The sequence below is a fragment of the Microplitis demolitor genome, chromosome 2 (assembly GCF_026212275.2).
Source record: "Microplitis demolitor isolate Queensland-Clemson2020A chromosome 2, iyMicDemo2.1a, whole genome shotgun sequence".
NCBI classification, from domain to species: domain Eukaryota; kingdom Metazoa; phylum Arthropoda; class Insecta; order Hymenoptera; family Braconidae; genus Microplitis; species Microplitis demolitor.
In genome coordinates, this window is record NC_068546.1 from 18,649,486 (window position 1) to 18,670,505 (window position 21,020).

The 21,020-nt window shown below is 30.3% G+C and overlaps 1 protein-coding gene and 1 long non-coding RNA gene across 8 annotated transcripts; one reads left to right on the forward strand and one right to left on the reverse strand.

Moving 5' to 3' along the window:
- Nucleotides 1–1,030: 1,030 nt before the first annotated feature.
- On the reverse strand, nucleotides 1,031–20,259 carry LOC103568466 (protein retinal degeneration B). 7 transcript variants are annotated; one of them, XR_001345143.2, is made up of 16 exons: nucleotides 19,928–20,259; nucleotides 14,637–14,757; nucleotides 14,089–14,565; nucleotides 13,900–14,017; nucleotides 13,409–13,805; nucleotides 13,028–13,200; nucleotides 11,161–12,324; nucleotides 9,429–9,581; nucleotides 8,344–8,606; nucleotides 8,143–8,251; nucleotides 7,882–8,038; nucleotides 6,648–6,797; nucleotides 6,120–6,575; nucleotides 5,736–5,896; nucleotides 4,855–5,190; nucleotides 2,023–2,107 (listed from the first exon to the last, which is right to left on the reverse strand). XR_001345143.2 is itself a non-coding variant. In XM_008545339.2 (14 exons), the coding sequence occupies exons 2-14, from the start codon at nucleotides 14,712–14,714 to the stop codon at nucleotides 1,963–1,965; spliced, it is 3,840 nt and encodes a 1,279-aa protein (XP_008543561.1). In that variant the 5' UTR covers nucleotides 14,715–14,757; nucleotides 20,063–20,259; the 3' UTR covers nucleotides 1,031–1,962. The 7 variants fall into 7 exon arrangements, 4 of the variants coding, with proteins under 4 accessions (XP_008543561.1, XP_008543560.1, XP_008543563.1 ...); XR_001345144.2 differs by lacking the exon at nucleotides 5,736–5,896; XR_001345142.2 differs by having other exon boundaries at nucleotides 4,855–5,896.
- On the forward strand, nucleotides 2,001–15,957 carry LOC128669001 (uncharacterized). The gene is made up of 4 exons (XR_008404551.1): nucleotides 2,001–2,083; nucleotides 15,076–15,222; nucleotides 15,402–15,518; nucleotides 15,628–15,957. It is a non-coding gene; the product is annotated as an uncharacterized LOC128669001 (long non-coding RNA).
- Nucleotides 20,260–21,020: the final 761 nt, after the last annotated feature.

The following is a 21,020-nucleotide window of genomic DNA, read 5'->3' on the forward strand; positions in this document are numbered from 1 at the left end:
ATTAGTCGCTCACTTTAACTGTTTAAGGCCTTTTTTTATAATTTTTATAAAAAAAAATTACAACTAAAAATATTGTTATCGATAAATAATTGTTTGTGAATTCAAATATATTAAAATATCACGTATCAAATTATTTTAAAATAGATTATAAATTTAAATTAAATGACTGCTTTCAAAATCGCGCATAGCCGGGCATTTTTTACTTTGACGTTCATTCGTTAGATTAAATTTAGATTTCGTTAAATTTTTTAAGAATTGTTATAACTTTCTTATTAAATACATTTTTAAAATTTATGACATTTTATATTATGAAAAAATAAAGTAGTATAATTTATGAATTATTGTCCAAATCAATAAATTTATCGTAGTTTAATTTATATTGTCTTTGAGCGACTATAGGGTCATATGTTGATCGAGTAATGGTACATCACAACTATTAGTGAGCGACTATGGGTGCACTCAAGAACCTTATTTAAAAAACTAATAATAATTAATTATCAATATTATTCTTCAAACTAAAATATTATTCTAATACTCGAAGCTTCAAAAAATAACTATAAAAAAAATATGGTTTTTTATTTTATTTATTAATTTATATTGAGTGGTTTAATTTCACTCCAATGAAAAATGAGCGGGTATAGGGGCTTTTACCTTTTCCGGTAAAACTCAATCTGTCAGAGTCAACAACAAAAATAATAAAAAATAACAATAATATAATAAACACCATAATCACTAATTTTCACCATAAATATCAGTTTAAAATTACTCTTTTGGTCTTACTTTTGATCCTTTCCATAATCACCCAGAGAGATCCACCTCCGCAGTATTCATTTATAAATTTTATAAAAAATAATTTTTCGTGAATTTAAATTTAAAAAAAATTAATGAAATAAATATAAACACCAACAATAATTAGATATACAACAATGATTTATTTATTTTAAATTGATTTGTTTTCATGTCGAAAGAATATAATATTTATAATACACACAATTGCTTATCATTATTCACAAGAAATAAATTAGCCGCTAAATTTTAAAATAAAACATCAGGCAACGTCATATATATCAGTCTAAAACAATTATTGATTGACAATATACATATATATTATTATTTTTAATAATAAGTCCATATCTTATAATAATAATAATAATTAAAATTACAATCAAATATTCAATCTAGTTCACCATATATATATACACAACATCAATATACATAAACAATAAAATATTTAACGTCGATTCGGTATCCTAACAAAAATATTATTACTCTTATCACATAAAATACTTTATTACACTTAATAATAATCGATAATATATTCATATATCGTTAATAATAAATATCCACATATATATTTGCTCATCAAAGTCTCAACAGAGGAGTCAGGTAACAATATTTTAACAATAATTCCCCCGTTTATACCGAAAAATAATTATCACTCTATTTAATATGTCATGTCAGATAAGATATTATATATTGTATATTATATTATATATATATATATATTTATTTATTTAACATTAAGCTGATTCCGGAATACTTGTATGGCTGTATAAAAAATAAACTATGCACTGGGCAGACCGGAGATCGGAGAATGACAACATTGAGCTCGATTTAATTGTATAAATAATATATAATCATATATATAATATATATATATATATATATATATATATATATATATATATATAGATGTATATATATTTATCATTAAATATAATATTTATTATTTAATCACAATTACTTTCCCAAATGTTTGTTCCTTAAATTGTTCGTTACAACCTTGGACTAATCCGATGATAAAATTAAATTCTTGTTTTATCTTATTTTTTATTTTATTTTGTTCGTTTTTTTATTTTTTATTGTTTATGTAAGCAATTAAAATAATAAAGTCATAATCCGTAAGAAAATAATAAATTATCACTGCCGCGGCTCGAAAAAGGAGCGACAGCGAGCAAATCGTCAGAGTTTATCAGAAGCTGGTGGTCTAGTAAGAGGCGGCGATGATCTTCTTGATGCTGGACCGACACTTGTACTCCGTTCCAGTTGTTCTGATTTGTTTGGAATCATTGGTGATGATATGGTACGTTTCGCTGTCCTAAAAGAACTATTGAACGAGTATTATTATTAATAAACCCACTGACATAGCAATAAATATATAAATAATTCAGTAAGTCATTATTAATTATGTATATTATAAAGTAATAGATCCAATGCCCAATCAAACATAGACATCTTGCCGATTAATTTTCGTGATAAAATATAGAAAATTAATTTCTGTCCTCAGTGTAAAAAAAAATGTTTATCATTTTAGGGAGAAAGGGGTCTGAGATACAAAGAAAAGAGGATATTTTTGTGATTTTTTTTTTCAGAGTACCTTCTTTACTGAAATTCTTAAAATTTGCGACATTATTAAGCATCATTTCAAGAATATTCTGATAAATTTTTATAAAAAAATATTGAAAAATACGCCAATGGTGGTAGGGAGAGACGAGTCACTTAAAAAAAAAAGTCTCCATGATGTAGACAGGATAACTCATGACTGCTTCATCTGAAATCAATAAACCAAAAAGATTTCTTTAGATCACACGTTTATCTTAGATCTGAACGAAAGATTTTTTTTTTCAATAACTACTCATTTTTCAATTAAATGAAAGGAGCAATTTTTGATAAAAATCAGAGTTTTTCGATTGCACCTTTACCAAAAATTCAAAAATGAATATTTTGTTTATTCCTTCGTTCAAATCCAAGATAAACTTATGTACTCAAGAAATGTTTTTCGTTTTGTGATTTCAGATGAGGCAGTCATGAGTTATCCTGCCTACGGCATGGAGACTTTTTTTTTAAAGTGACTCGTCTCTCCCTACTGCCACTGGCTTATTTTTTAATATTTTTTTATTAAAATTTAGCAGAATATTCTTAAAATGATGCTTAATAATGTCACAAACTTTAAGAATTTTAATATCGAAAGTACTCTGATAAAATAAAATGACAAAAATACGGTCTTTTTTTGTATCTCAGACTCCTTTCCCTCCTTGATAAATTGATTAAAATTTTTTTATCTAGATTATAAAATTAAAAAAAAAATGTAATTACTTATTACTTGCATACAATTATGTATAAATAATTTTTTTTTTTAAATAGCCAAATTACCGTTTCCGTGAAAAAAATTTAAATATTCAAAATTTTGATAAAAATATGAAAAATAAAAATCATACTTTTGATAATTTATTTAATGATTTTTTAATTTAATTAGAGGTCTGATGAAGTAATCGGACATTGGGTCTTTTAACTTCTATCAATCAATCACTTGATACTTGAAAAAAAATAATTAAAGAATCATCATTGTGCAAAGAAGCAGCAGTGCAGCTTTCATAACTTTGTTAGACATAATTTATATAATTAAATAATGTCAATAAAAGCTTCTTCGTCGTTAATAGACTTTTCGTTATTGTTGTTATTTCAAAAATAAGTAATCATTGTTATTAAATAATTAAAAACACAAAGTAAAGCAGTAGACAATGAGATAATGATAAATGAAAGAGAAGTACGCAGTACGAATGATTTATAAGATAAATATTATTTCTAGGACCATATAAAAAACAATTAAACTTTTGTTTTCAGTGTTCTATGTTTGGTGTATGGTGTGGCGGTGGTATTATATAAATATGAGTATTATATTATATTTGTCAACGGTGTTTTAAAAGCCAGGGAGATATCAAAATGTTAAGCGCAAGCCAGAGTAAACGAAGAAGATACTGACAAAATATCCGAGGCGTCAAATACCCATCGGGCAATCGCATTCACATCTAGTGTATGTTTTTTTTTTTTTTTTTTTTTTTTTTATCATCGTGCAGGATTGTAACGATAATCGTGCAAGCAAGATTAACCGGCGGTAAATCATGATAAGCACTGTTAGCATGTCCATTACATTGTTTCTAAACACATATGGTACATTCAATCTAATTCCTAACACAATTTTTTAAAAATATATATTACAGTGGTCGTTAAAAATTAAATTTTCTCAGGCGCACCATAAAAAGCTTCATTTTAGTGCAAAAATACGCGGGGAATTTAATTTTTTCTTTTTAAGTAAAAAGAACACGTGCCCCAGGACGATCAAAGTTCAATTTTCGATACAATCGCGGTTTTTTTAAATATCTCATCAAAAATGCAGATTAAAGAAAAAAATCATAGGAACAATTTTGTAGGAAATTAAATTCTTGACAAAAAAGGTCATTTTCATTTTTTTTTATAAAATGTGTATTTATTAAGATATGTTTAAAAAACTTTTTAGATTTTATCAATTGCGCATTTAAAGAATGACGAATGTTGAAAATAATGTTTTTTCTTAAATATAGACAATTTTGTAATTCGAAACATATCAATCATCAATGCTTGTTATAGTTTCTATATACTTAGAAAAATGTTATTTTCAACATTAGTAATCCTTAAAACGCTCAATTCATCAGATCTAAAAATAGTTTTTTAAAAATATTTTCTTAAATACACATTTATAAAAAAAAAAAAAAAAAAAACATGAACTTTTTTGTCAAAAATTTAATTTCCTACAAAATTTTCCCTATGCTTTTTGCCTTTAATTTGCATATTTCATGAGATTTAAAAAAAAACCGCGATTGTATCAAAAAATGAACTTCAATCTTGAGGCACATGTTCTTTTTGCTAAAAAGAAAAAACACAATTTCCCATGTATTTTTTCACTAAAAAGAAGCTTTTATGGTGCGCCTGAGAAAATTTAATTTTTAACGACGCCCCTAATATATACGTACATAATTTTTTTTTTTTAGTCAATTTTGTTCAGTTTTTTTGGTAGACGCGCACGGGCATCTTTACCTTGCTCGCAAAATCATCGCGACCAATCGCCTCATTATTTGTTGGAACACATCATCATCTCATAAATATTGTCATCATCATCATCATCATCATCATCATCATCATCATCATCATCATCATCACCATCATGATCATCAGGAATCAAACGAATGGGAATTATTATTTCCACACCAACGACTAGCTCTCAGTCGTATTCGTGCATAAATTCTGGATATTATCATTGCTGTCGATAAAATAATAATTCTGATTGTGGAATGTGATGTAGGTTGTCGCTCTTGTCGTGAGCGATTATTAACATCGACTCGCGACATTGCAACAAATCTTCAGAGCAGGTACCTGTAACCCAATAATTTTTTAAACCTTATTCCTATCAGTCAGCCGATATTTAAAATAAAATATCTAGAGGGTAAGCTCGTGGTCGTAATCTTGCTAGAGCTAGTGAAGATGTGGTAGAAAAGGCCGCAGGAATTGGGCACAGGACACCTCAGGATTACTTTCACCGGTTTATTTAATTTAATAAATAAATATATATGTACATATATATTTATTATTTAAAATTTTTATTCTCGGTTTAAGTCTACCAGACTGCCAAAGTGCGGGTGCCAGCTCTAGAAAGACATTTATCGGGCAATTAGCGAGGGTTTAAGACTCATTTGGTGTGTCGGAGTGATAAGTAGTTGACAGATGGTGATTAGGACGACGAGTGCTTGGGAAAACTTTTATTTTATTCATCAGATTATTATTATTAATTAAGATCAAGATCACTGGGTTTATAATTGAGCTAGAGAGAGATGGGGTACGAGTAAGAGAAAGATAAAAAGAAAAGAGAGAGAAATAGAGACAGAGAAAGAGAGAGAGACAGAGAGGTGAGAGATAATTACCAATGTAAGTGAGTAAATTGTAGGTAGATATAATTAGACGTGTGTTAGTTGTGGGTAAGGTAGACTTTCCGCTTTAAGTACACGTTGTTGCGAGCTGGTGAGCTGACCGTTGTCTCCTTACTGGAAAAATAGAGCCGTGGCTCGTATTCGCACGCGTTTTACTGAAAAAATATTAACTACCTACGGCTACCGATATATTCTTTAAGTATCAAAATAATGTGAACCATTACTGATTAGCTGAAAGTAATAAAGTAAAATAAAAACAAGCGATACATAACAACAGCATACCCGCGATTTATCAGTTCACATCATTTCGAAGACGAATTTAAAATTAACAAGACTAATTCCCTATAAATTGTAGAATATAAATAATAAAAGGCTTACCTTCTTCGCCGCAAAGAGGAGTTTAAACCCGGGAGACCAAATTGCCCGCGTGGGATCACCATTCTCGCGTTACCCTGAGCAGGTCTTGATCCTCCGTAAGCCTGTAGTTGAGTTAAATGAGCTGCATACCCTTCACTTAAAACAGTCGCCAGTGACTGATGTTTCTTGGACACTTTACCGACTATTACTATCTGACGCGGTTTAAGATTTACTGCCGTGTAAACGGCAATGTCTTTACTGCTACCGTACGCCTGGTGAATTATTACTCCGTGCTCTTGTATCAGATTGTTCAAGTACGCGGCTTTGTGACCCAGAGGATCTCGGGAGAGACCGTCCGCAAATGAGACTAGACCGTGTGGGAAGTTGTGCTGCGATAACCAGGACACAACTTTCTGTTGCTGCATATCTGGTCGCGCTGTTATGTAGATTATGAGATACCCGAGCTCTTGCCAGTGTCTATAAATAATTATATGTCTTACGATTTATTTAATTAATATAATTACAAAATTATTTTAAATATTTAATTACCTGACAACATCAACAGCACCAGCACGGACTTTGGGATCTCTTCCCGTCACGCTCATACTTGCAGTAAATGATCCGTCGATACTAAATACCACACACTCAGTATTCGGGGGTATTACCGCCATAAAAAAATCAACAGATGTATGATCGCCTCTGTAATTATTTTATTAAAATAGTTATTTAAAAATTTACTACTCTGTAAAAAGAGCGGTGTTAAAAATGGATTCATTTTAACTCCGCCTGATGTTAAAATGAAATTACACCGGTGTAATTCAGTTAAAATATCGATGTTAAACCGGTGTAAAAGCGGGGTAAACTGCGTCCGCTTGGAGTATTAACTTTAAAGATTATAAAACACAAAAAATGTAAGTTCTTTATGAAAATTAATAAAAAATATCATTTATTAACAAGTATAGTGATCGAGTAAGTAAAAATATTCACAAAGTAAAATATTTTAACACCGGTAAAGAATATCTACAACAGCGGCGGCATTATTTTAACACCGGTCTAGAATATTTACACCAGCGGCGGAGTTATTTTCACACCGCTTTTGGTGTTGAAATGTAACACCGCCGATTTTAACACCTACACCGCTTGGACTTACCCCGGTGATTTTTTACAGTATAAGATACCCGCGGGTAATAAGGCCTCAGTGATAGAAATGATATTTAAAATAATCGCCTCCGCTAAAGGCTACTCTAGTAGAAGGTTCTTGCATAGAGATGCTACGACAAATTTATAGAGCCTCGATACCACGTTCCCTGTCTTCTATATTTCATAATCCGTCATATGCTGTCGTAGCGCAGAAGAAATTATAAAAAACAATTTAGTCTTCTGACTCTTAAACAGGATACTGATAATTTTAAGTGCTGTTGAGCAAAACAATCTATTCTGATTCTTAAAAAGTATTGTTGCTAAATTTAAGTGATGATTCATCTCTAATACCAATTTTATTAAGTATAGTTAAACTATTCCAGTTTGTTTAACCCGTAGGCCTTATTACCCTACCGCAGTAAAATAAGGCCTATTCGTATGGTTTTTGTAAAAGTATAATTTTGAGTTTGTTTATGGTAAAAATTACCATTACTTCATTACATTTTATGGCTAATGTATTGAAATAAAGATTAATGATACATTTCGATAATTAAATGCAATATTTTCGATTCTATTCAAAATCTTCCTTAGCTAGGCCTTATTACCCGCCGGTACCTTACTCATTATTATTTTATTTAATTACCTCACAACCATTTTAATAGGATAGAGACCATAAGACAATGCTTTGTCATCAGGAATTCTGTAAGTGATTCGACCATTTTTATCTGTTACTTCTGTTGATAGATATGTCCATTCTCCAGCGGGTGCATCTTTCATCACATGGATGTCAACTTTTTCACCTGACGGTACATCAATCATTAAACACGACACATTAATTATTTACAAGCAGATTATTGATGACAAACTACTAGAAGATTTCACCACTGATCAATTGCTCACTTACCAGTCAATGCGATAACATCTATGGGACTGTACATAAATCGCGCGATCAATATTTGCGGTGCGCCTTCGCGTACAATTACGTCATTTGCTCGATGATTCGCGGCGACATTCTGAAAATATCATACAGGGCATCGATTACTTTCCTTAGTACCGGTACTACTTATCTTTTATTTGTATTATACTGCTAATTAATAAAGTTTACCTTAAGTTTAACAGAGGTTCGTTTTTTATTCCACTTTTCTCTCGGTTGACCTGGACGGAAACAAGCTAAATCTTTTTCTTCGCCACCGAGCATCGGCAAGTCAAATCTACCGATTTGTCTTAATATGAAGGCAATGACGTCTGATGACTCCCAGTAACTTGCGTGGAATAAATGTGGTAATGCGTTTGTTGGAAAGTTTGCAAGACCTTCTGGGCAGTAGAGTGCGTAATCTATTCTTTTATTTCCCCACCACTTGTGTGTTACTGAAAGTTTATCAAGTATTAAATCCAAGGATCATTTATCATCAATCATCGCTATAAAACTCTGCGCACTCATCAGTTAACTTTTCAAGTACTTTATAAAAACTAATTATGAGTTTTATTTAAGACGGAATTAAGTTATTTTTGTCAAAGCTTTTCTCGCAAACAAAAACTTTAGTAAAGTAAAATAAAGCTCGAGGCTTGATTCAATACTCAATAATTTTGCAATCTAGGTCTTTATTTCTTTTTTTTTTTAATTTTTATTTGCTCAAAAGGATAAAGTTTTCATTTATTGTGCAAGTTCAACCTGGATAGTATTGTTCACTTGAGAGCGAAAGATAAAAAAAAGTGACGACTCTTCTTAATAAAATAAAAGCAAACCGCGCGAAAAATAGTAGTGAAAAAAATTACCGTAGTTTTAATAACTCGCATTCTCAAACAATTGGGAAAATTTAAATTATTCAAACGCTCTAAAGTTAAATAATTATTGTAAAAAAATTAGTAATTTATTATGTGAATTTAAAATAAAGTATTACAATTAAAATTGAATATTCGAAAATTTATAATTTAAAAAAAAAGTTAACATATTTCAGATGTTTTTGCTCTCTCTCATGACTTTTAACATGTAAAGATTATTTTAAAAATTTAAATAAGTAGAAGCTTTAAAATGCACATATTTTTTTTTCTTTTCGTCTTTTTATTTGAGTACGTTGATAGGCAAAGTTATGGCCTTCGGGACAAGTTATTTTTTCAGATAAAAAATGATTGTAAAAGTTTTGTTGAAGGGTGCAGAAATGCTGGAATATAAATTTATTTAAAACTTACATGAAGAAACTGCTTGCAAAGGTACATTATCAATAAGACCTGACATAGTGCTTTGGATCGATATATCAGACATTCTTCGTAAATGGTGGAGTGGAGTGTTTGGAGCATTCAATCCATCAGTAAACAATTGTGGGTTTGTTTGAATGGCTTCGACTGTTTAAATTGATGTGAAAATATATAAAATATATAAATTGATGTATAAATATTAGGGTTACCCAAAAAAAACTGACTTTTTTTTTGTTTTCGAGTCGCATAAAAAATTGTTGATTCAACATATTTTTAGAACCCTCTCCGAAAATCAACTCGATAAAAACTTTTTAAGAGGTCGCTCACAAATTTTAAAAATTTCAAAATGATTGAAATTAGAATTTTTTTTCTAATTTTTTTCTTTCCCGTGTCAGCAATGAAAATCAACGCTGAAAAATATAAGCCCAAAATTTGAATATTCAAACCTCGCTCAAGAATTTAAAATCTTTCCGAGTGCTGTCTTTTGGACGTTTTCGAGCGACCACCCTTGAATATGAAGGGGGACCACTAGTGTGAAATTTTGAAAAAATTAGTTCTTTTTTGCATATTTCGATAGTCTATACCTTCAAAAATAACATACTAAAATTTAAAGTCTATATCTCAAATAGTTTTTTTGAGTTACAGCCATCTAAAGAGCAGCTGCTTATCTGTTCTCGAAAATACATTTTTCAAAATTGCTGCATCTATAACTCGAAGACAAATTATCCGATCGATTTGATTTGAATTGCAGTTCCTTTGATAAATGTTTCTACGTACTATGAACCTCCAATTTTTTAATCGAATCAAAAACGTAATTTTGGCACGCCAAAAATGATCAAATTTTCGCTTAAAATTTGAAATTTTTTTAAAAAACTTCGCCATCACTGCAGCAGCGGGGACTTTTTTTTGAGCGGGAAATTGTGAATAACTCGGTGAATTTTGAATTTTTTGGTCCAAAAATTTTATCTTGTACTTATTATATATCTACAAATATACCCTTAAAACATTAAAATATTCCATGCAGTAGTTTTCTTTAAAAAAATTCCCAAAAATTATTGTTTTTTCAGGCAATCACATTAGTGGTCCCCCTTAAAACATCTCAATTTTTTCACCTTAAATTTATATCATAGTGAATAAAATTATAACCCGAGACAGAAAAAGTCATTTACATACGTTTCATTTTTTTATTCAATTTTTAAGTTTTTTCGATTATTCAAAACTTACCAAATTTTATTGTTAAAACTGTCCACTATACTTTCGGTTGTGCAACAGTTATACTTTAGTGAAATGATAGTAATTGAATTATAAAAAAAAAATACAAAAATAAATTCAAAGTATTAGCTACCTATTATGAGTTAATATCAAAAATTTTTGAGCAACGTTTAAAAATCTATATTTTGAGCTAAAATTTTCAGCATGACATTGACTTTACAGATATAAAATATTTCCGTCCCGAAAAAGAAAAAATCAAAAAAAAAAAAAAAAAAAAAAAATCCGAAATTCAATCATTTTTTAAATTTACGAATTTCCCAAGCGACCTCTTAAAAATTTTTATCGATCTGATTTTTAAAGAGGGTTCTTAAAATATCTGAGACCAAAAAATTTTCAAATGAGACTCGAATACAAAAATAAAGTCGGCTTTTTTGAGTCACCTTAATATATATAGTAAAATACAATATATATAGCAATAATTGTAGTTAAAAAAAGTGCTATCTTTAAAACTTACGTAAATGATAAGGTTGTCCGTTGCCTAGTGGATATTTTTGATAGCGTGCGACGTTGACCGGAGGCAACTGGGAGAATCGCGCGGAAATAAGAGGCTCCAAGCGAGCGGCAACTGGATCAGTTGGATGAAATAGATTGTAGACTTGATTGACAAGTGGTCTTGGTATCACAGTACTTTTGTCATTGCTCGAGGATATTTTACGATAGGCAAGTACTAGCGCCAGTGGACTACCGAACATAAAGAATTCGCTTACGTCAAACTCAAGTTTACATTGTGACGAGTCACTCGTTGATGAGGAACGTCTTCTTGGTAAAGGTGCGGTTAAATGTTTACCGTCTTCACAACTCCCGAGGCTATTATCACCAGCATTTTGATTGTCGTTTTCTAATATACTATTTTCACTATCGTGACGGGATTGATACTGTACAGAGCGGCATAGCGCGTCGTAAGTTAATATCGAACCAACAGAGTCACCTATGAAAGATATTTGACCCGCGAAACCGCGGCCTTCTTCAGACTTAATAAATTCGGCAAATACTTGGTTTGCGCCGGTTATTATTTTCGACACAGCGTCTTGATAGTCGGATGATGAGCAAGCTAACAGAGGAATTGATCCTATGGGAATGGTGTCATTGGTAACTTGGGGAGAGTCAACACAAGACGGCGATACATCAAAGCTGTAAGGACTTAAACTGGATAAAATACCAAGACCTTCAGTGCATATTGATGGACATGAGACAAATCTTATGGCGATATGTCCAACGACACTGGGATAATGCTGACGCATAACAGATTCAAAGGCACCGCGGAATGTCGTGATGTCAGATTTTTTAGCGGATAAATCAACATTGGCGTCGAGGACACTGCCAGCGTGCATGACTATCAGCAGAACAGTTGTACGACAGGGCTGATGAGTCGGCGAGTGTTGCGGTGACGCTGGACATGACAGATCTATGCTTGCTGACGGTCGTATGTGAATTCTTTTGCCGCTTCGTTCACTCGCGACCCGCTGGAGATACGAGTGAGAAAATATACTGTCGTTTCGTTTGCTAGAAGACACTCCAGCTGAGGATGTTGGTACCGTGGGTAAAAGCGAGTCTTCTTTGTCATTTAAGAGGTCCAGCGAGCTCCACTTGGCCAGAGATGTATTGTCACCAAAGTCTTCTGTTAAAAATTTAACTTGTCATTAGTCTTGTCTTATTTATAGTCCGCCCGGCTTAAGAGCTTTAAGTAGAGTAGACTAACACATATTTTTTTATATGTCGTCGTAAAAAAAACATTAATTATTATCTGACCACTTAAGCGCATGCTCTCGTGCGATCTAATTGACCTACCTGTGCGTATCTCAGGTACAACAATCCCAGCGGCTGTGCAAGAGATAGAAGACATAAAAAAAAAAAAAATAAACAAAGAAAACTATAGAGCAGGCAGCTAATAACAGAATCTCCTTGTGCTTCATCGATTAAAGAGGCTACTGAGAAGTTTAATAACAAAAAAAAATAATAATTGACAAGACACGGCGGTTTATTTTTAAAGATCCGGTTCATTTTTTTTTACCACGCAATTGTGCTGATAATTAATTCACTAAATCAATCAATCATCGCTCATTAATCATGACATTGACGTAGACAGATATAGAGACACATAAATATACATTTATTTATTTGCCAGACAATGTCTGATGTCAGTTAAAGTAATAAAATTATATGATGTGGATGAAGAATAGACATATCGATCGGCACTACTCAACGCCCATGCTTTAGCTTTCACCAGTAACAATTAAATTTTAACTTAATTATAAATCACACGGTTGCTTACTTGCTTTTATAAAACTATAGAGCAAAGATAAAAAAAAAACATACGATACCTTGGCAATCAAAAAATTCATCCTCGCTTCCCGATTCAGATTCACGGACGATGCTCTCCATGCGCCAATTAGCAATTTGGATGTCGAAGCTCTTCGCGGAACTGGGCGAGTGCATTGAATGACTGCTGTGCTTCCAAACTGTTTTACTTTCCGCTTTATCTTCGATCTTCAAACTAAATTATTTTATTTAACAAATGAATTTAAAAATTTTATTTTATTTACAATGTAAAAAATTAGCGGAGTAAATGCGGATTTAAATTAAATCTAAATCACTCAAAAATTACTCCGCTGAAAAAACAAACTCCCGATTTACTCCGTATACGAAGTGATTTTTTTGAAAACTTCGGAACGAGCAATTAAATATTTAAAAAAAAAAATTACCTGGGCGCTAAGACGGCAGTAGGAGAGTCCTCGGGACTTATGTCACCTTCAGAACTACGAGCGGTATTGATGACAGGAATGTCTGAAGGTTTTCGAATGGACGGGGGGCTTTGAGGGTCTTCATTTTTCTCAATGCTACCCAAAGTCGCGGCCAGTGTTTTAGCAACGTCTGTTGGATCCTGAGGAGTCGATACCGCTCCATTATTATCATTGTGGTCATCCTCGTAGCCATCGATAGTCTCCCCACGTTCAGCGGCTTCAGCGGCTGCCATTTTTCGCTGTAATGCCAATTGTGTTTCTCTTTCTATTTCTCTTATGTCCTCCATTGTCAGTCCTATCCATTCATCCTGCCATGCCCACGCTTGACGATGCGCTCGTACCATAGTTTTCCGTAATGCTGTGATACAACAAAAAAACATTATCATTGTTACATAATAACACAACGACTGTCATTTATTTATATTGCTATTATCAAAAGCATTTATACTGACCCACATCGTGAATAAATTTCTCCAGTTTGGTCTGCATGCCCCAGTAACGGAACTCGACCTTACAAAGTTTGTAAGCGCACATCAGTGACTTCCCCGATGCCGTAGGTTGTGATTTTCCCTACAGATAAAATTATTTTAAATATAAATAACAATAAACAAAAAGTCTTTTATGATAGCAACAACAATTACTTTAACTTCTGCCCAATAATCTTCAAGCCACGTCTCAGTGAGCGGTCCACGTCCGGTTTTCTCCGACACATACAACGTTGGGTCTTCCTCTTTAACGTAATCCGTACCAACAAGCTGATCCTTAACCACATCAATAACATCGACAATTCTATTACGTAAATCACTACCAGACAATTTAAATACATTTTCTTGATGTCCGTTGTCAGGAAAATAATACGTTTCTATTTCAACGGAAAATTTTTCAACAAATGGACACGTGTAACGTGTTTTTGTGTAAGGATAAGCATTCCAAGCTTCCTCCTGGGTCTGTAACGCTGTTTTAGGTAATAAACTCTTAAACCAACCAGGTAAATGACTTCCTACATGATAAATTTTATGAGTATACTGTCCGTTTCCTCCGGGTCCATCTTTGTAGGGTTCATTAACTTTTATCTCGACTCCGCTACCAACGCCCTTGCTTTCTTCGCGTGATTTTTTCTAAATATTTACATTAAATAATTATTTATTATACTTAATATATTTATTTATAAATATTTATCACTACTTACTGCTATCATATAAAGCTGAGCGATTCGGTATTCCTCAACAGTAAGAGGAAGTGGTATCCTGTACTCCTTAATAAGCATGTTTTCCTCGTTACTGTCGCTCCTTGTTATCAGTCTAACATTTCTATAACAAAAAATCCATTTATTATAACAATAACAATAACAGATATATATATTTAGTGGTAATAAAAAATATAAAAGTAATAAAGAAGCGCATAAAGTGCATCAGCCGTGTCTGAACGAGTTTCCACAAGCGCTTCTTTATGCTAGATATTTTTTAAAACCTATTTACCTTGTCCTACAATTCAAGATACTCAATTCAAAATCGACCTCGTAATAAAAATCACACAATTATTTTTTTATAAATTCATTGTTTGGTTATTTTTAAAAATCTACTATTTTATTTTCATTAAATAACTTAATAATTATTATTTTATTTTAGGATTTTACTATTAGCACGCACTGGCGAATTTAAGCGGTTGACTAATTAGTAAACTGATGACTATCAACGTGATAGTGGTCGGTAATGATATTGATAGTGATAACGATGATGATGATGATGATGATGATGACGAAGATTGATAGAAAGGTAAATTAAATAAACCCGTTGTTGTCTGTCCGAGGACACCCTCGCGATTGCTGAGAAATCGCGCGCCCGATCATCCAGCTCGTGGCTCGGGATTTTTTCCTGCGCTTGCGCCTTTTTTTTATTATTACACACTATTGTTATTATTAATATTATTGTTATTATTATTATAACCGTAAAAGCTCTTTGTCTGGTTCTTCTACTCTCACTCTATCACCCTGGGCGCTTATTCCAGTACGATGACAACGAGCAAATGCGCCGTAGACTGTGAAAAATATAAAAATAAATTTTTTTTAAGGGTAAGTGGTAAATATGAATGGGGTGATAGTTTAGTATGCTGGTGATAATTATAACGTGTTGAGATAAAGCCGCTGGGTTTAAATTTAATTTTTTAAATAATTATTTCAGACAATTACAATGTCACCGGTACGGGAAATTCTAGCTCTCCAGTTATGTTTCTTCTCTATTGATCGCAAGTTTCCAGACGCGCAGATGCACTATGTACTGTACACTTAAATGTGTACAGAGGAATACCAGAAAATATACGAGGATTTTTACTGGATGCTCCAAATTGCCAGGGGATACACTATTTATTATTTTCTTACATTTCTTAAATTATCTTTACACTCTTTCTTCTCAACTTTACTCCGTTTATTTATTTCTATAAAATCCACCTCCAGACTCGCTCTCAGATAAATTGTCTACATATATTTTAAAAAGTCTGTAGAAAAAAAAAGACCAAAGCTAAATAAATATTTCTATAATTAAATTAAAATATTTGATTGGCACAGATTTTGATTTTAATACCTTCGAGTATTTTATTGACTAAAATTAATATAACAAAAATATATATCTAATTAAAAATGTATGAATTTCTATGTAAATTAAAAAAAATAAATTTTTCTCCTTGCCAGTAATTTTTTTTTCTGATAAAAAAAAATAACGAGATGAATAAATTGAGAAAAATTTATTTCATGTCCAGTGAGATTTAAAAATTGAACTTTTTTTTTTTCTAAATACTGAAAAAAAAATTGACATTTAATAAATAAAAAAAAAAAATTTATAAATTATTGGAAAATTTTTTCGACGTTAAGGTTTAATAAAAAAATTATTTATGAGCCATTTGAGCTTCTCTACACCTTTTCTCTACGTCGTAATTAATTTTCGTCACTATCCCGGCAATAATAATACCAGATATACATATATATTTTAATAAAAAACGATAAAATTTTGCGCGACATTTGATAACTAAAAAAAAAAAAAAAAAGAACATTAATTTTTTTTTTTAATTATTTATTTTTATCAACAATGAATAACCTGAGGCTTTCGCTGCATCATTATTTTTATAATCACAATTTACTGGTTGAAGATATTTAGGAAGAGAAAGACTTCCATCAGTACAAGGACTACGATTAATTTTTTTATCACAAGGTCTCTTTATATAATTTCTATCATAACATTTACTTCGATATTGTCCACAATAATTTGATGATAATTTTATTGCTCTCTGCATTATTTAAACGTCAGTTATTTCCTTCGTAATTTAATTAAACTCTTGCCCATTTAATTTTTTTTTTATTTAACAAAGTAATTAAAATATTATTTTAATTGATTACGAGTAATTAATACCATTCACAGTCCCCCCTCCTTTTTTTTAAATTTCCAATGACTTTCAACTGTCATAAGCGTATCAAAATTTTATCAATCAATTAAAAAAAAAAAAGGGTATTCTCAGACAACCCCCCCCCCCCCACGTTTTAAAAATTTGAAACGTCTTTCAACTGTTATAACCGTATTCAAATTTCATTAGTTAATTTAAAAAAATTACTTACAGTTGTTACCAATTAAAAGTTAAAAAAAAAACTTTGAATAAATTTTAGCCTACTACATTTAAAAATTCGAATGAAAAAATGGACATAAGGATTTTCTTTATTTAATTATTTAACGATTTCTGCAATTTACAAAATTTTACAATTTTTATTCGCGTTATCACAGTGCAAATAATAATTATAAAAAAAAAAGAAATAACAAACGATCTTGAGGAATAAACCACAAGAAATAAACATAAATAATAATACATTTTAATTATTCTTAATTATTGAAGTCAGTTTTCACTTTATTTTCCATTTCCACTTGAATTGACTTTTTGAATGCAAGTGTGAATGTAGCAGACAGACAAATTTAAAATTATAAATAAATGGAGTAAATATTATATTTTCAATTATTAATTCTATTTATTCATAATTTTTAATTTATCTGTCTGTTACATTCACACTCATTTTTGAATGAATTTAGAGACCCGCCAAAAAAATTTACCGATTTTGAATAGTCATTGACTAATTTAAAAATTCTATTTCTGGGACCGTTTTGTATAAATGACTTATTGGAGTATAGAACTTCTAACTGAATTTTATTTTCTAAATTTCATTTAACTCTCAATTGATATCAATTGTAAGTAATTTTTTTTGAAATCTATACTTCGGCGAAATTACTACTATGTTGTCCTTTTTTTCAATTAAGCTTTTAAATTTTTTTAATCAATTGATAAAATTTTGACACCCTTATGACAATTGAGTCATTGAAAATTTTTAAAAAGTGGAGGCACTGTCTGAGAATCTCACAATGGTCTTAAATTTAAAAAAGAACAACGTGCAACGTAAGCGCAATTTAGCTGAGATATAGATTTGAAACAAAATTACTTATTTTTAATATAAATTGGGAGTTAGAAATTTGAAAAATAAATTTCAGTAAATTCTTCATGTCAATTTTGTAATTAAAATTTTCAAATTTTTTAGACTGAAATTGATTACCAAATTTTGTTTAACTCTTAAGAAATAACAACTGTAATTTTTTCTTTCGTTTCAACTGAGGTTTTAATTTTTTTAAATTAATTCATAAATTTTTAAGACGGTTATGAAAATTAAAAGTCATCAGATATTTTTAAAAAATGCATTTTTTACAAATTTATATTTTGAGTTTGTTTTTAAATCTCTCGAAGTATGAATAAAAATAGTTTCAAATAAATATCCAATAGAGATACCTTCAAAGTGTTTCAAGGCTAGGATTACTTTGTATATATTTTTTATATATCCATAAAATTTATTGCAAAATGTAAACAGAAAAAAAAATGATAATTGAGTTCAGCTCATGGAGTTTTTACAAAAAAAAAAAAAAAAAAGTTCAGTATGAGATAAAAAGAGTGATGGGTTGCTGTATGTCAAAGTCTCAAAGATATCTTTCGTATAATGTGTGTAATAAAAAAGTAGTAAAGGGATGAAATGGGGTGGGCTGGGATGGTATAGATAGAAAGTAAAGGGATAAAATTGTCGTAGAATAATAAGTGAAGGAAAGACGGATTCGAAGTATAAGTGAACAGATAGATGCGCGGCAACCTTTGACATTTCAAGTGGATGAGAGTGAGTAGATAGTTGATGGGCCGAACTTTTTTTTCTTCTCTGGTATTTTGCATTAATACCTAAATGTTTATGAACCATTTCTCCGACAACATATATTATTATCCTGTATGACCTTTATATTGTTTGATAAAAAGCAAATACCGACTGGCATTTAGCGGCTGTATTATTTTTTTGCCCATAAATAATTTTTAAAAAAATGTTTTGATGTTGAGTTTTAAATTTAAATATTAACTTTATTGGAACTTGAAGGTGGAGTTAAATTTGTAGATAAAAAAAAAGTAGAAATAGAATAGAATTGAGTAAAATAAAACGTGATGGAATGAGAGTTACAAATTTAATTTAAAATCAAGCGCTCGAACGAATCGATTTTGGCATTCGTCGCTTATGTGACGTCACTTGGAGAGAGAGAGATGAATGTTTTGACGTCAGAACTTGATTCTGAGGTAGGTATAGACGTATGGGAAATTTCAAATGATTAAAAGGTGTCTTTATATGATTCAGGTTTTTTATAATTAAATGAATTGTTTTTTTTTTTTTTTTTTTTTTTTTTCTGTAAACTTTACTAATTTATTTAATTAGAGGAAATAATTATTTGTGATGATTAAAAATAATTAAAGATTTTTTAATGAGAAATAAATTGGAGATTTATAAATTTATCCAGTAAAATTATTAATTTTAAAAGTTTGATGATTATTTTATTTTAATTAAAAATTTTTAATCTCGAGTTTAAGGAAAAATAATTAGAAATTGATTAGAAAAACTTGTAATTAATTTTTTTTGTTTTTTTTAATTTATTAAAATTGAAAGCTTGAAATATTAAATAGAAGTAAAAATAATTTAATGAATTTCACGAAGTAATTAATTAATTTTTAATGATTATAAAAAAAAAAATAATTGGATTAGTAAAAAAAAAAAGTGCAAAGTCTGAAGAGCAAAAAAATGATTGTAAAATAATTTGCATAACAATTTAATATGTACTTGTCATATGATAAAATACTTAGCTTGTAATTTAAAACACGTGATACTAAATTTAGATATAGATCAGTAAAATAAACAATTCCATATATTTACAAACAAATAAAATAAAACCATTTAAAATTATACTTAAAATAACTCTGCAGTGAAAGGAAAATAAATAAAAATTTAAAATAAAATTCTGTCAAAAGTCACATACGGATGCGAGTGTCAAGGTCATGATTTACGTTCAAATAAACCGGTTGGATGATAATCAAACAAAAGAGATAAGTGTATAATTAATAATTACTAATTAAAATTTTATAATCTTCAATTACCTGTCAAAACAAGTGTCTTACAAATATTGGCAAGCAAACGTTTGTTATTTGTCACCTGGCAACCTCATGTTAGTATTTATTTATCACAAGTTAGAGATACAAGTGTAAGTTTGTGATCAATTTATATGTACGCACTCAATTAATAAATTTTATTTGACGTCTCAAATATTTCCTCGAGTCTGCCTCGTTCGAATACGTAACTAAGAGCGCGAATAATATAATTATTCAATTCAAAGTATTTAAAACTCATTACATTTCAGAGAAGCTCGAGAGGCGACGATGATTCTGCGACTGGAGACATGTGTGCACTGAGTTATATTCAAACGATACATTTTATGACACTATAAATATTATAGATATATATATTTTTTGGTATTTATCCTACTGTTGATATAAATATATGCATATATGTAATAAATATATAGATATATTTAATATTTTGTTCGCGGCTCTCCTGTTTCAGAATTAACGCTAACGGGCATCTGTCGCAAGTTTTTGTGAATTTTAAAATTCGCGGGAATTTCAAATCAGCAAAATAGTTGTATTTTGTCTGCGTAAAAAAAAAAATTAATTAATTTTCATTAAGAGGAACTACTAGTGTGAAATTTTCAAAAAATTATTTTTTTTTTGCCTACTTCGAGAGTCTATAGTTTCAAAAATAATATACTAAAATTTCTAGTGCATATTTTAAATAGTTTTTTTGAATTACAGCCATCTGAAGAGCAGCCACTTATCGATTCTCGAAAATACATTTTTCAAAATTGCTGCATCTATAACTCGAAGACAAATCATCCGATCGATTGGATTTGAATTGCAGTTTCTTTTATATACGTTTTTACGTACCATGAACCTCCAGTTTTTCTATCGAATCAAAAATGTAATTTTAGCTGGCCAAAAATCATCAAATTTTCACGTAAAATTAAAAATTTTTTCTTAGCCCGAGAGTCATGGTGCGAAAAATACCTTCTAGTTTAATAAATTTTTTGGTTTTTTTGATTTCTGATACTGCGGAGGTCGCTATCACTGCAGCAGCGGGGACTTTTTTTTGATAAGTTTTTTTTTTAAATGAACAAATTACCGCTTCCGTGGAAAA